This window comes from Babylonia areolata, chromosome 5 (assembly GCF_041734735.1).
Source record: "Babylonia areolata isolate BAREFJ2019XMU chromosome 5, ASM4173473v1, whole genome shotgun sequence".
NCBI lineage: Eukaryota > Metazoa > Mollusca > Gastropoda > Neogastropoda > Buccinidae > Babylonia > Babylonia areolata.
The window spans coordinates 45,085,638-45,100,637 of NC_134880.1; the positions used below are offsets into that span (position 1 = coordinate 45,085,638).

General features: G+C 42.7%; 1 protein-coding gene across 1 annotated transcript in view; it reads right to left on the reverse strand.

The window, feature by feature from the left end:
- The window catches only part of LOC143282490 (synaptotagmin-4-like), a 26,005-nt gene that overhangs the window by 1,477 nt on the left and 9,528 nt on the right, over window positions 1-15,000 (reverse strand). Inside the window, exon 3 of the mRNA XM_076588152.1 lies at window positions 2,888-3,011. Coding sequence (XP_076444267.1) covers window positions 2,888-3,011 — 124 coding nt within the window. The remainder of the gene's footprint in view (window positions 1-2,887; window positions 3,012-15,000) is intronic.

The following is a 15,000-nucleotide window of genomic DNA, read 5'->3' on the forward strand; positions in this document are numbered from 1 at the left end:
TTTCTGTCCATCTATTTGTCTGTCTGTCTCTCTGTGTTCCTCTCTGTCTCTGTTGTTGCCGCTGTACATTGTGAGAAGATTCATTTATTTGCTTTGAAAAAAAAAAAAAAAAATCTTGGTAGTCTCGCTGCAAACACCTAATGATCTTGTCTATGGTGAGACTGGTAGATAGCCAATATCAATATTGTCTGCTGTTAGGTGTATTCAGTACTGGCTGAAATTAACACAGATGGATGAACACAGATTACCTTATAGGGCTTACAAAATGTTGGTAGAAATAGATAACTGGGGTAAGAAAAACTTAAGTTTCAAGTGTTAGAATTAAGCTGCGTGAAAAGGGGATTTAGTGATGTATGTATCAATCTCGGTGCTGGAGATGCAAATGTTTTTATTCGTGTGTTCCGTGAAAGACTAACCAATTGTAGATGGCAAATGTGGAATTTCCATGTCGAAAACAGTGAAAGATATATATATATATATATATATATATATATGTGTGTGTGTGTGTGTGTGTGTGTGTGTGTGTGTGTGTGTAATGATAAATAATTGTTATGCCATCCACTTTATTTGTCATTGCATATAGGTAGATGTTTAAAGAGCGTAATGACGAAATTTCGATTTGGTGTCTCTGATGTTTTCGTTCATAATTATCGCTATAAGTATTCTAACATTGTTAATTTTCTGTGTTCATTGTGTAAAGAATCAAGTTCATTTCGTGCTAAATTGTCCAGGATTAAAAGGTATTCGACAGCAGTCTGCCGTTCCACAAAAATACTATGAACAGCCTTGTTTATTCACGCTTGTATTGTTAATATCCTTCACGAATGAAACAGTTGTAAAACAGTTTGCTGCATATCTACACAGAGCGTTTAAATTGCGTAATGTATATTCATCATAACCCATTCCTCTTGAGCAATGTGCGACTTTTGTACCTGCTTTCCTACCCCTTCCTAAGGGGCCATGACCTTTATGAATAAAACATCTGAATCTGAATCTGAATCTCTGTCTCTCCCCCTTTCTGTCTCTGTCACTCTTCTCTTTGTCTTTGTCTGTCTTTCTGTTTGTCCCCCTTTCTCCCCCCCTCCCTCTTTCTCTCTTCTTCTATCTCAGTGCCCCCCCCCCCCCCATCCCCCCACCCTTCTGACTCTATCTTTGCTGTCTGTCTGTCTCTCTGTTGGTCGGTCGGTCAGTCTTTCTCCCTCGCTCTCTCTTACTGTCTCTATCTCTCTGTCTCCACAGACCATGTCCTCTCTGTGGATACCAATTGGATGATGAAAAACATTTTCTTTTTCAGTGTGAAATGTATAATACTGTGCGAGAAAAATGTATATTCTTTAAAACAGAGATGGCTAAAAGCCATGATGTTGTTACTGTCTTGTCATGTGATAATGAAATCATAATTAGATCGGTTGCTAAATTCTTTGCAGAAGCTCAAACAATGAGACAAAGGTACATAAGTCAGAATAGTATCAACAGCATAGAAGACACTTAATTATAGTTAGTACAGAAGTTGCTATTTTATTTGGACAAAACAGAAAACATGACATTGCATACTTAAGTGTATTGTTGACGCAGTATGTATTGGTTTGATGTATTTTTGAATGGATGGTCGAGTCAGTCCCCATTCATTTTGGTATTTTATTATCATTACATTGTTGTTTTTCTTTAGTTCCGTTTCGTTGAGTTTTTGTCAGGATGTGACTTAAGTGTTTCCAAGTATTGCATATTTTCTTGGTTTAAACTGACTGAAGGATTCAGAGAAAAAATATAGTTTTTTGTTGTTGTTGTTTTGAAGCTAAAATATATGCATTTATGTTGTTGCCCCCTTGTCAAAAGACCTTTCTTGGCAATGAAAATAAATAATTCCAGTGTCCAGTTCCAGTGTCCAGTATCTCTCTGTCTCTCTCTATCTGTTTCTGTCTGTCTGTCTCCCTCCCTCTCTCTCTCACTCCTCTCTCTCTCTCTCTCTCTCATTCTCCTTCCCCTTCTCTATCTCCCCCCTCCTCTCTCTGTCTCTATCTTCTAACTTTATTTCATCTTGTACTGCATTAAGTAAATTAAGAGAACAGTATATTCCACGAAAGTATTTTAGTTTCCAAATCATTTTCGGCTACGTCCGTTGATGGCATCTAATAAAGAAAGCATTGTAAAGAATTTGTCCATTTACTTACATAAAGCATTTAAGTTAAGATCAATTATGATATCATAATTCCTTTGACGATTGTTTCACCTGTGAACTTGCATGTTTGATAATAAGATAAGATAAGAATAACTTTATTATCTCCAACTGGAGAAATTTGGTCAGGTGCATTATCACAACATAGACAAGTAAACAACATGGGGACCATAACTGTAAAAGTCAACAACAGCTTTTACGAATATTACGAAGATACAAATGTAAAAAAATATCACATACATCGTTTCATACATACATCCACACACTGCAGGTAATAACTAGTATTCTTAATGTAAAAACAGAAAGAATTAAGAAACATTATTTGAATATAATTATAAACATAGCCTACTATACTGCACATTGATTATAATAGACAGATAAGATAAGAATAAAGATGAATTGCGGAAAACCACAACCAGATAATCAGCACACACCCGCACCACCATCCCCACCCCCCCACCCCACACACGCGGATTACTTGATTAAACAAGAGTAATAAACATATGTTCTCAAATAAAAGCATTTCACATATTCGCTTTTAAAAACATCGCAATTAACTATTACATCGTAATTATTAAACAGAAATATATGTGACCCTCTATCACGGAATGAGTCGCCATTAAATGTTGTATACTGCACCCCTTAATGAGGGGCAATGGCCTATATGAATAAATCATCCGAATCCGAATCTTCTAGCGGTGACTGACTGACCAGAGAGGCCAGTGATGTCCATCTTGGGCAGGTTACGGGCCTTGAGCACCACCACGCCGAGTCTGTTGGCTGCAGGCTGGTAACACAGCGACACGAGGAGCTCTCCGCGACCCTGACTGCGGTACTGCACACACACACACACAGCCATAGCCACACACACACACACACACACACACAGCCATAGCCACACACACACACACACACACACACACAGCCACACACACACACACACACACACACACACACACACACACACACACACGCATGTCAAAGTCAATTAAAAAAAGGAATACAGTCTTGAATCTTGAGCCTTTACACACACACACACACACACACACACACACACACACACACACACACACACACACACACTTAAGTATTAAGAAATCATCACACACGCACACGCACGCACGCAGGCACTTCACACACACACACACACACACACACACACACACACACACACACACACACACAGCATGCTTACTCAGGCCATAGTTCTCATATAAAGCTCATTATACACAGGTTTCGTAGCCAGCCATCACCCTGTTTTCCCCCTCTCTGAACCCACCCTCACACACACTTTTTTTTCTTCAATCTAATATCACTCTCAGTGAACAGGGGTAAAATCGATGAACAACATCACATATACATGTGCGCACGCATGTAGCGGTGCACGCACTTGCAATCACATACAGACGCACACATGCACATCAAAATCCGTTGTTTTCGCTGTAAACATGTGTAAACAACAACGACGACAACGACCATCATTACATCATCACCACCTCCGCCACCACCACCACCACCATCATCTCATCATCAACATCACCATCAGCATTATCATCATCACCACCTCCGCCACCACCACCACCATCATCTCATCATGAACATCACCATCAGCATTATCATCATCATCATCATCATCATCATCACCACCACCACCATCATCTCATCATGAACATCACCATCAACATTATCATCATCATCATCATCATCATCACCACCACCACCACCATCATCTCATCATGAACATCACCATCACCATCAGCATTATCATCATCACCATCATGACTATCATCACCTCATCATCACTGCTACTGTCCGAGTAAATCTGAATGATTGAAAGGAGTGTGACGCCATTAAGACAGCATGAGGGATGGAGCAGCAAAAGGAAAGAAAATATGCGTTGCTTAGGCATTTGACTTTGTTGTACTTAAAAAAAAAAAAAAAAAAAAAAAATATATATATATATATATATATCAAAACAGCTGTGGTGTAGCGTATATGGATCAGTCTACGCGCTTTGAAGCCCCAATGAAACTGAAACTAATTTGTAGATTATTGTCTTTAAACACTATTTTCAGCGTAACAATTCCAAACAGATACCATAGCCTTTCGCTGCTTTTTTTTTTTTTTTCTTTCTTTACAAACTGTACAGTTTAAATGTCATGTTCATTCGGCAGACATGGAGAGAGGTGACGTATTAAATGACACAAAGTTAACTCTCTCCATACGAACGGCGAAAGAGACGACGTTAACAGCGTTTCAGCCCAATTACCATCATCAAAATATTGCAAGCGGAAGGCTCTTATACTGAAGACGTGAATGTTGACAAAGAATACTACAATTCCGACGACGGAAGCTAAAGGTTGGGTCATTCAGACACCCACTGGACATCCGAGGGGTCTGTGTAGAGGAGAAGAGAGGACTGGCCGTACTGAGTGAGTTAAGACACAGACTGACACCAGGAAGTGAAGACGGCAGGCAAAGAATAAGAAGAATAAGAATAAGAATAACTTTATTATCTCCAACTGGAGAAATTTGGTCAGGCGCGTTATCACAACATAGACAAGTAAACAACATGGGGAATGGACAAGTAAACAACATGGGGGACCATAACTGTAAAAATCAACAACAGCTTTTACGAATATTACGAAGACACAAATGTAAAAAAAATATCACATACACCGTTTCATACATACATCCACACACTGCAGGTAATAACTAGTAAAAGTAGTATTCTTAATGTAAAAACAGAGAGAATTAAGAAACATTATTTTGAATATAATTATAAGCATAGCCTACTATATTGCATATTGATTATAATAGACAGATAAGATAAGAATAAAGATACATTGCGGAAAACCACAACCAGATTAACAGCACACACCCGCACCCACCCACCCCCAACCCACCCCACACACGCGGATTACTTGATTAAACAAGAGTAATAAACATATGTTCTCAAATAAAAGCATTTCACATATTCGCTTTTAAAACTTTGCAATTAATTATTATATCGTAATTATTAACAGAAATATATTTAGAATATGGACGTTAGCATTAGACATATTCCACTGTACATTCATCCTGCACATTGCACATTATTCATCCTACATATTGCACATTCATTATAGCCAATTGTCACGTTTTTAAGCTCAGTAAACACACACACACACACACACACACACACACACACACACACACACAACTAGAACAAGGTACAACCTATCATGCACGTCTCACATGAGAGTGCGCGCGCGCGCGCACGCACCCCCCCCCCCCCCGCCCCCCCCACCACTCCCCCCCAACAGACACACAGAGTTCTCAAGAATTTAAAAGGTGGATTGAATGTGGAATAAAAGTCTTCAGAGCTCTGGATTTCAACTTAAAAGTTCTGTAGCGTCGTCCTCTGTCCTCTGATGAGGCAGGAAAAAAAGACAGATAATAAATAAATAAATGAATAGATAGATAGATAGATAGATAAATGAATAAATAAATAGACAAAGAAATGAATAAGCTTTCTCTTTTATCTCCAACAAAGCCCATTCTGACTTGATTTAACACACACAAGACGTCCACAAAGAAACAAGGAGATGAGCAGATCGATTGACAAGTAGAACATAGGCGACACTGCTGTGCTCGTGCTTTTACCATGATGCAAACAGTTTCCTTATCTTTCTGTCTCTTGTTTCTCTGTTTGACTGTCTGACTGTCATCTGTCTGTCTGTCTGTCTGTCTGTCTGTATCTCTCCCTCAATTTCCATTTTATAGATATCCTAATCAGTTTCGTTTAAGTCTGCTTCTTGTATCTTAAAAGTGACAACGTCGTGAGAACGAATTTTGTCCGTTTCCTTTTACCCACAGGGCATTGCGTTTCCGGTTTGTTGCAACTTCACAACTTTCTGCAAATGGTGTGCTTATCCCATTTTTGTGTACTGTACCCATTTAAGAGTGCAATGGCCTTTATATATGATTATCCTCATCCACATCTCTCTCTGTGCGTTGTATATGTTCCCCCCTCTCTTTCTCTTTACACATACAGACACACACACAGACACACACACACACACACACAGACACATACAGACACAGACACACACTCACACACACACACACAGAAGGAAGGAGAGACAGACAAAGAGAAAGACAGACAGACAGAGACAGGGACCAAAAGAGAGAGAGAAAGAGAGAGAGCGAGAGACAGACAGACAGAGACAGAGAGACATACAGACAAACAGACAGACAGACAGAGACAGAGACTGAGAACAGCTCACACACACACACACACTCACCAAACATCGAACAACCCCATTTGTCACATCCATCCAAGTACAGCAGACAGGATTGAGTGACATACACACACACACACACTCCTCTCTCCCTGTTGCCATGGTGATTCCTTTCTCCAGCCCCAGCCCCGTGTCTAGGGTTGCTGATGATGAAAGTGAAGACTTGTTGCAGCCCCTCCCCCCCATCCCCAACCCCCCACCTCCAACCCCCTCTCTCCTTCCTTTCAGCCCTGGCAGCTAACTCTTACCCCCCCTTTCCCTAGCCCCCCTCACACCACCCCCTCCTCCCCAATCTTTCCCCCACACCTTTGAAGCACAAGGTAGGAAGGTGGAGGAGAGGATGGTAACTGCTTTAGTTGGTACAATGGGCTAAATACAGAAGCACTATACAGAAGAACTGGGATGAAGACTGCAATCAATACTATCGTGATTTTTTTAATTTAAAAAAAATATTTTTTACATTGTCATTCTTCTTCTTCGTCTTCTTCTTAACATCATCATCATCATTATTATCATCATTATAATTATTACCTTTGTAATCGGTCTTGATGCTTTTGTCGGTCCGATCATTCATGATTTAATACTTACTTACTTACTTACTTATTTATCTGTTTATTTCTCCTTTCATTTATTTATTCATCCCTTCGTTTATTTATTTTGTCATTTTATTCATTGATGACTGTTGGTGGCGGTGATGATGACAATGACGATGATGGTGATGATGATGATGAAGAAGCCAACGGCAACGAAGACGACAAAATGAACAAACAAAAAAAAAAAAACGAAGAAATCAACAACTGTACACACTCTGGCCCCCACCCCCACTCACCCCACCTCCGTACCCCCCCTTCCCCCTGCACCCTCCTCCCTCCCCCACAAACAAACAAAAAGAAAAAAAAAAAGAAATTGAATAAAAAAAAAGAAACCAACAATTAAAACAGCGACAGCAACAGCAATACTAAAACAAAACCAACAACAACACTAACAACAACAGCAACAACAAAATCACACTGACACCACCACCAACAACAAGAACATCTATCTGCCTGATAGTGGGAACGAGTTAAGAGTTGGGAGATGACATATGAGGGATGGATCGTGCACAAGGGAATACAGGAGGTGTGGGATTTTTTTTTTTTTTTTTGAATGAGGCGGCAAAGATCGATAGGCCAGGGAAATTAACACTTCTTCTTCTCAGCTTCAGAAACGAGGACAAAATGAAATGGAGAGAGAGAGGAAGAGGGAGAGACGTGGAGAGAGAGGGAAAGAGGGAGCGAGGGGAAAAGAGAAAGGGGGAGAGAAAGATGGAGAGCAAGAAAAAGAGAAAGAGGGAGGGAGAGGGAGAGAGGGGGAGAGAGAGGGGGAGAAAGAGGGAAAGGAAGACGGACAGTAAGGGAGAGAGAGGGGGGAGGGAAAGAGATAGAGAGAAGGGGGAGAGAGAGAAAGAAACGGGCAGAGATGGGAAGAGAAAGAGGGACAGGGAAAGACGGAGAGAGAGAGAGAGAGAGAGAGAATGAATGAATGAATGAATGAATGAATGAATCTTTATTTTCCAACGGTGAAGATATTAGCACTTTGGCCGACTTACACATCTGCCGAGAGAGAGAGAGACAGACAGACAGAGAGACAGAGACAGAGAGAGAAAGGGGAGGAGAGAGAGATGAAGGGAGGGAAAGGGAGAGAGAGAGGGGAGAGATAGAGAGATGGAAGGAGGTAGAGGAGGAGAGAGAAAGAAGAGAGAGAGAGAGAGAGAGAGAGAGGCGAGAGTGACAGACAGACAGACGGACAGTCAGAAACAGGGACAGAGGTGTGATGCGCAGTTAACTTTTTTTTTTTAATGCATATTTTATCAAATCAAAACACATATCTAGAGGTTGAATATTGAGTCCGCCCCCCCCCCCCCCCCCCCGCCTCCCCCACCCCCATCCTCTCTGCCTCTGCATGTTATGACTCTCTCTTAATAACATGAAATGGACCACACGAATCTCTAGAATTCTGCTCAAGTCGAGCAACATTTTAGCTTCTGAGGCTGTGAGCTCAGATCGCCAGAAATTCGGCTTACTTGTTTGGTTTGGTTTCGTATTGGTTTCTGTTTGTTGGTCGACTGTTTGTTTGTCTTTTTTTTTTTTTACTTTTGGTTTGTATTTTTGCCTCATGGAAAGAATGGAATCTCGCATCTTCTTTTTGCCACCACGTTGACGGACAAAAATAGAATGTTTCTATTTATATAAGTCCGTGCACCACGTCTCTTCGACGGCAGTGACCATGAAGTTACGTCAGTTGTCACGTGTAAAAAAAAAAGACTACCATTGACTGACCGGATATGTGGAAGGGAGAGAACCCTAGACTTTACCCTGAAAGGTTAGCACACAGTCAAATTACTGAATAATATAGTGAATTAACTCCCAGAGATTGAAAGTGTGCGTGGTGTAGGGGGTGGGTAGGGTAGGGGTGGGAGGTGTATTGAGGTTTGTTCGGAAGAAACAAAGTTATTTGACTGCGGGTTTGCCAATGTGAAAGTAGTAAGTAAAAAAGGAAAGAAAAGGATAAAAGTTAGAACCTAAGTGTTTCAAAAGATTGAAAGACGTGCACACATGTTATACCCTTTCTCTCTTGGTCAGCTATTTACCAAATTTGGTAACGTTACTACCACAGCACTAACATGAAAGTAACTACTTACGAGCTTTGGTTACAAATACAGCTGAAAGTCAACCAGAACTGAAGTATTCCAAAATGTTAAAAAGACGTGCAGAAATTCCCTCCTCCCTCTATTTTCGAAGTAGTGACCAGGTTTGGTTAGGCCCATAATATAGAACTGTGTTGAAAGTAACTATTTATCAATTTTGTTTACGAATAAAGCATTGTGCTGAAAGTAACGTTTTACCAGGTCCGGTTACAAAGTCAACACTGTGATGAAAGTAACTGTTTACCAAGTTTGATTACAAATGCAGCTGTGTTGTGAAAGTGACTTTTTACCAGGTTGTATAACAAATACAGCTGAAAGTCAGCCGTTGTTTTCAAACGGACATACTCTTTAGTTTTATTATCATAATTTGTTTCATACTGTTCACCAAGAGACTTGAAGAAAAGACGAGGTGTAATAACAGGTTTATGGCAGCTGAAAAAAACCGCAATCAGCATGCTTTGCTCTTCTGCTGCCGCTGTGAAATGTCGCCATAAAAACAACGGAAAAAAAAACAAATCCCGTCTCCATGGATACGGGTGATTGTTTTGCCGAAGACATGGAATAGGCGGGTTATTTCTGTACTGCGGTAAGTGGCCTGTGCACTTGGAGCAAATATACCACAAGCCATCTATTTCAGGATTGGCTGAGGCTATATTGCACTTGCTACATTTCCAATTACATTCCTTTACATTCCCCCCCCCCCCCCTCTTTATTTTTTTTATTTTTTTTACTACATGGTCTAGTTTCAATATATCAGACTGAGAGCAAATTACAGTTTTTATTTTACTGCTTGCGTGTACATAACGATATCCAGATCATATTTTCCTGGGTACTCCTAATTCCTTCTTCCTTTCCTTGCCTTCCTGTGTCTAGATAGCATCATCTTTCTCAACCAAAAGATGAAATTTGCAGAACGTCACTGACAGACAAGGCCGTGTTGTGAGAGTTACAAATTATGTGTTCCTGGTGGTAGCGGACAGCTGAAAAAGTGACTTCAACATGTAGCAAATGAATAACGCTTGGTTTCTAGCTTGTATTGTATTGTATTGTATTGCATTGCATTGCATTGCATTGTATTGCATTGCATTGCATTGTAAATCTATAGCACTCGGCTGCAAGGTTGCTTTGCATTGTATTGTATTGTATTGCATTATTGTATTGTATAATTGCATTGTGCTGTATTGTATTGTATTGTGTTGCATTGTGTTGTATTGTATTGTATTGCTTTTTGTCACAACTGATTTCTCTGTGTGAAATACGAGCTGCTCTGCCAAAGAGAGCGCATTACTACAATACGGCGCAACCAATATAGTAAATGCATTTATTCTGCCGGCAAGAGTATTTGGTTTCCTCTCGAAAAATGAATGTTAACAGACTTTTGCCAGGAACAACTTCTTTTGTTGCCATGGGTTATTTTACGTGTGCCAAGTGCATGCTACACACGGGACCTCGGTTTATCGTCTGATCTGAATGACTAGCGTCCAGAACACCACTTAAGGTCCAGAGGAGGCGGCGAAAATGCTGGCGAGTGTAGGATTCGACCTGCTCTGTCTCTGTCTCTGAACCTTACACCTGGGAACGAGCTCATCGCTATTGCCCTTCGATCGCTTTCCAAAATAACCCCCCCCCCCCCCCCCCTGCCCCCCCACCCCACCCCCCTGCTCCTCCCTCTTTCGATTCACGGTTTCAATGCACTTCCATCTTCCTGCATTCATAAGTTTATCTGCCGCGCCTTTGGTTCAGTGTGTAAAGGTAGTGAATGAGTTAAAAAGCGCTTTTGATTCGTTTCCGCACAAGATTCACCGCTGTATTGATACATAATTGATGATGATGAGGAGGATGAGGATGAGGATTGTTATAACATCATCATCGTCGTCGTCATCACAATTCTTCTTCTTCTTCTTCTTCTTAGCAGCAGCAGCAGCAGCAGTAGTAGTAGTAGTAGTAGTAGTAGTAGTATTGCTGTTGTTGTTCTTGTTATATCATCTTGATCGTTATCATCATCATCGTTATTATTATTATTATTATTATTAGTAGTAGTAGTAGTAGAAGTGGTAGTAGTAGTGGTATCATTATTATCTATAATAATAAAGGGATAACAGTGGGGGTTCAAACAGAACCACCAGTGACAAGAAACCCCGAGAACTCCGCCCCATACTCACTATCTCCTGGACTTTAGTAAAAAGCCTCACTGACAGTAACGACGACAACAGGCCTTTCGTGTTGCCTCTCATTCGCTGTTCTGGTATCACTCTCACTATCAGACGTGATTTCAGTGGGAACCACACAAAGGATGCTAATCCTGTCCTGCCCATTTCGCTGCACAAGGGACCTATTCCTATTCCTCCTCCATACCACGTTATTCGGATCCTTGGCTTTGGAAGAGCATCAGAGCCGAAGGGACAGCTAATGCCTTGTCCCTTGTTGCCTTGCTCCGTCTTCTGTTTCGTGTAGATGGTAGTGAGTGAAACTGGTCAGGGGACTGAGAGGACTTTGATGACGTTATGCATTGATTTTCCAGTTTCTGAATTTAGACTTTTTTTTTTTTCTTCTTGTCATTTCTCTCTCTGTCTCTGTCTGTCTGCCTGTCTGTCTGTCTCTCCCTCTGTGTGTGTGTGTGTGTGTGTGTGTGTGTGTGTGTGTGCTTTTATGTGTGCGTGCTCGTGTGCGTGTGTGCGTGCTTGTGTGTGTGTGTGTGTGTGTGTGTGTATACGTGCGTGCTTTTATGTGTGCGTGCTTTCGTGTGTGCGTGCTCGTATGCGTGTGTGCGTGCTAGTGTGTGTGCTTGCTCGTGTGTGTGTTTGGAGGGGGATGGGGGGAGGGTGCGTGTTTGTGTGTGTGTGGGGGCGTGCGCGCGTTCTCTTCGTGCGCGTATGTGTGTGTGTGTTTCCTGCCCACTCAACTCTTTTTTTTCCGCAAACAACAACAAAACCGGCCCTCGCTCAATGCCGATTTCTTTCTAATTTGCATTTCCTTTCCATCTCCTAGATGAGGAAGACAGGGCCAGACCTAGAGCATTGACGTCACAGCACACTGTGGCCATCAAAAGGGGGAAGCAATCCCCCCCCTCGCCCCCCCCCCCCCCCCCCCACACACACTTCCCTCCCTGTCATCCTACGTCCGCTTTGACGTCACAGCCTGTAGCCCACAGGGTCCAGTTATGCCAAAAAGGAACCCACCCCCACCCCCACTCCAACCCCAACCTCCCTGTTGGCTCTTTCTAGTCCCGTCACGTGACCCCATCACACCTTATTCAGCATCCCCCCCCCCCCCCCTTCCCTCTCCCCCTCCCCCCACCACCTCCAACCTCTTTTCCAACCACGGACCTCTCTTATTTTCCGGCTGTCCTTCCATTTTCCTATCGATTTCCTCATTATCTCCCCTGCTCTCTCTCCGGTGCTGAAGCTTTTGGTGGCAGTCTGCTGCTGGTGGTGGTGGTGGGTGCCAAGTCGAGGCCTCAGCGGGGACGGACATGCTGTCCGTGTCTGTCTACTCGCGCTGGCTGCCAACTTCCTCACTGTAGGTACTTACTGGGTGTTCGGATTAATTAAAAATCTTACTGGTTTTGTTTGGGGTTGGTGGTGGTGGTGGTGGTGGTGGTGGTGGATGAGGGGTGGGGGTGGGGGCTGAGGGGATGGTGGGTGGTGGGTGGGGGTGCTGTGTGCATGTATATGTATGTGTGTGTGTGGGGGGGGGGAGGTGGGGGGGGGGGGGTCGCTTTGGTCAGTGTCTTCAGCTGACTTTCATTTCAGTTTGATGTAGCACCGACCGGGGAGCGACACACGCTACACGCTCTGCGTCCTGCTTTTGTATGGTAGGGGTGGGGGTGGGGTGGGGATTGGGTGGGGTGAGGAGGGGGTGGTGGTGCTAAAAAGGTTAAAGGTGAAAAGGTCCCAGCCGCCTTTCGCAGGCCATCAGTAAAATTCATGTCAACTCTTGCTCGGGCTCGGAAAAGGAAGCCCTCTTCCTTCCATCAGTTTTGTCATTCCCCACAACCCGGTCAGGTAATACCACTCAGAATACAATACAATACAATACAATGCAATACAATACAATACAATACAATACAATCCAACCCAACTCAACCCAACCCATCTCAACCCAACCCAACCCAACCCAATCAAACACAAAACAATCCAATCCAGTCCAATCAACCAGACAGCCAATCAAAGCACACAGACAACCAACAGACCAAACAAATCGTAATACATCAGTCGGCAGCACTTGAGCCAATGACGGAAACACGCAATTTCCTCCCGCCTGTCATCAGCGACGAAAAACACCATCAAAGTGTAGAGGGGGAAAAAAATGCCATCAGAGTATTCAAGAGCATAATGTGATGTCAAACCATGACACCGTTATTGATTAGGGCGGGGGGGGCGGGGGATCGGGGGTGTGGGAGTGGGTGTAGAGGGGGTCGTTGGGAACAAACAGCTCACACACACACACACACACACACAGACACACACACACACACACACACACACACACAGACACACACACACACACACACACACAGAAGCAGCAGCAGCAACAACAACAACAGCAGCAACAACAAAAGAAAACCGTGTAGAAACAAGCCCGTGCGCGCAATGAAACACACACCCACACACACACACACACACACACACACACACATACACGCACACACACACACACACACACACATACACGCACACATTCATGCACACACGCACACACACACACACACACAGAAAAATTGTACCACCCTGGTGGACAGGCGGAAAGCTGTCTGCATCTTTGCCTTTTGTCAAAGTATGGTACGTTTTTATTACATGTTAATGAATATGTCTACTTTGTTTATCTAACATAACTTGATATCACGTTGATATACAAACCTAGGGTAGGCTCTCAAGGCTTGGCCAGCGCAGTGGGTTTATGTGTAGATCAGTCATCTGCTCCTTTATTATTAATTTTGTGCGTTTCCTTTTTTTTTTTCTAAAGCAGATGTGATGTAGTGCATGTGGATGAGCCCGCACTCTCTGACACATCCTTGAAACCCAAACCTAAGCTCATCATCATCTTCTTCTTCTTCTTCTTCGTTCGTGGGCTTCAACTCCCATGTTCACTCGTATATACGCGAGTGGGCTTTTTACGTGTATGACCGTTTTTACCCCGCCATATAGGCAGCCATACTCCGCTTTCGGGGGTGTGCATGCTGGGTATATTCTTGTTTCCATAACCCACCGAACGCTGACATGGATTACAGGATCTTTAACGTGCGTATTTGATCTTATGCTTGCGTATACACACGAAGGGGGTTCAGGCACTGGCAGGTCTGCACATAATTATGTTGACCTGGGAGATCGTAAAAATCTCCACCTTTTACCCACCAGGCGCCGTCACCGTGATTCGAACCCGGGACCCTCAGATCGAAAGTCCAACGCTTTAACCATTCGGCTATGGCGCCCGTCAGCTCATCATCTGAATCGCTAAAACATCTAGATAGCCACGTCACTTTTGTCCAGTTTTGTTTCGTTGAATATGATTTCCGCCAGGTGCGGATCATGGCGAAAGAAACAAAACTGAGTCACATAATCACAAAACGTGCTACATTATAAGCGGTGCTGGGTTTGTATCAACAAGCCATTTACGACGCAGCTGGCAAAGATAGCTCAGTATCTAGAGGAAACTATCTAGATACAGATATGTATTAATTCTATGCTTTGGTGAAGTTGTAAAAAATTATTCTCACTTCTATCATTTGTTCCTTCAGTCGCGTATATTTTCCATTCCAACATAGTGCTTGTATGTTTAAACACGCATGTAAAGTTATGCTTATGATTATTGTATATCTTTAGACAGAGTGGGAATTCGTTTAACAGGTTAGTCTT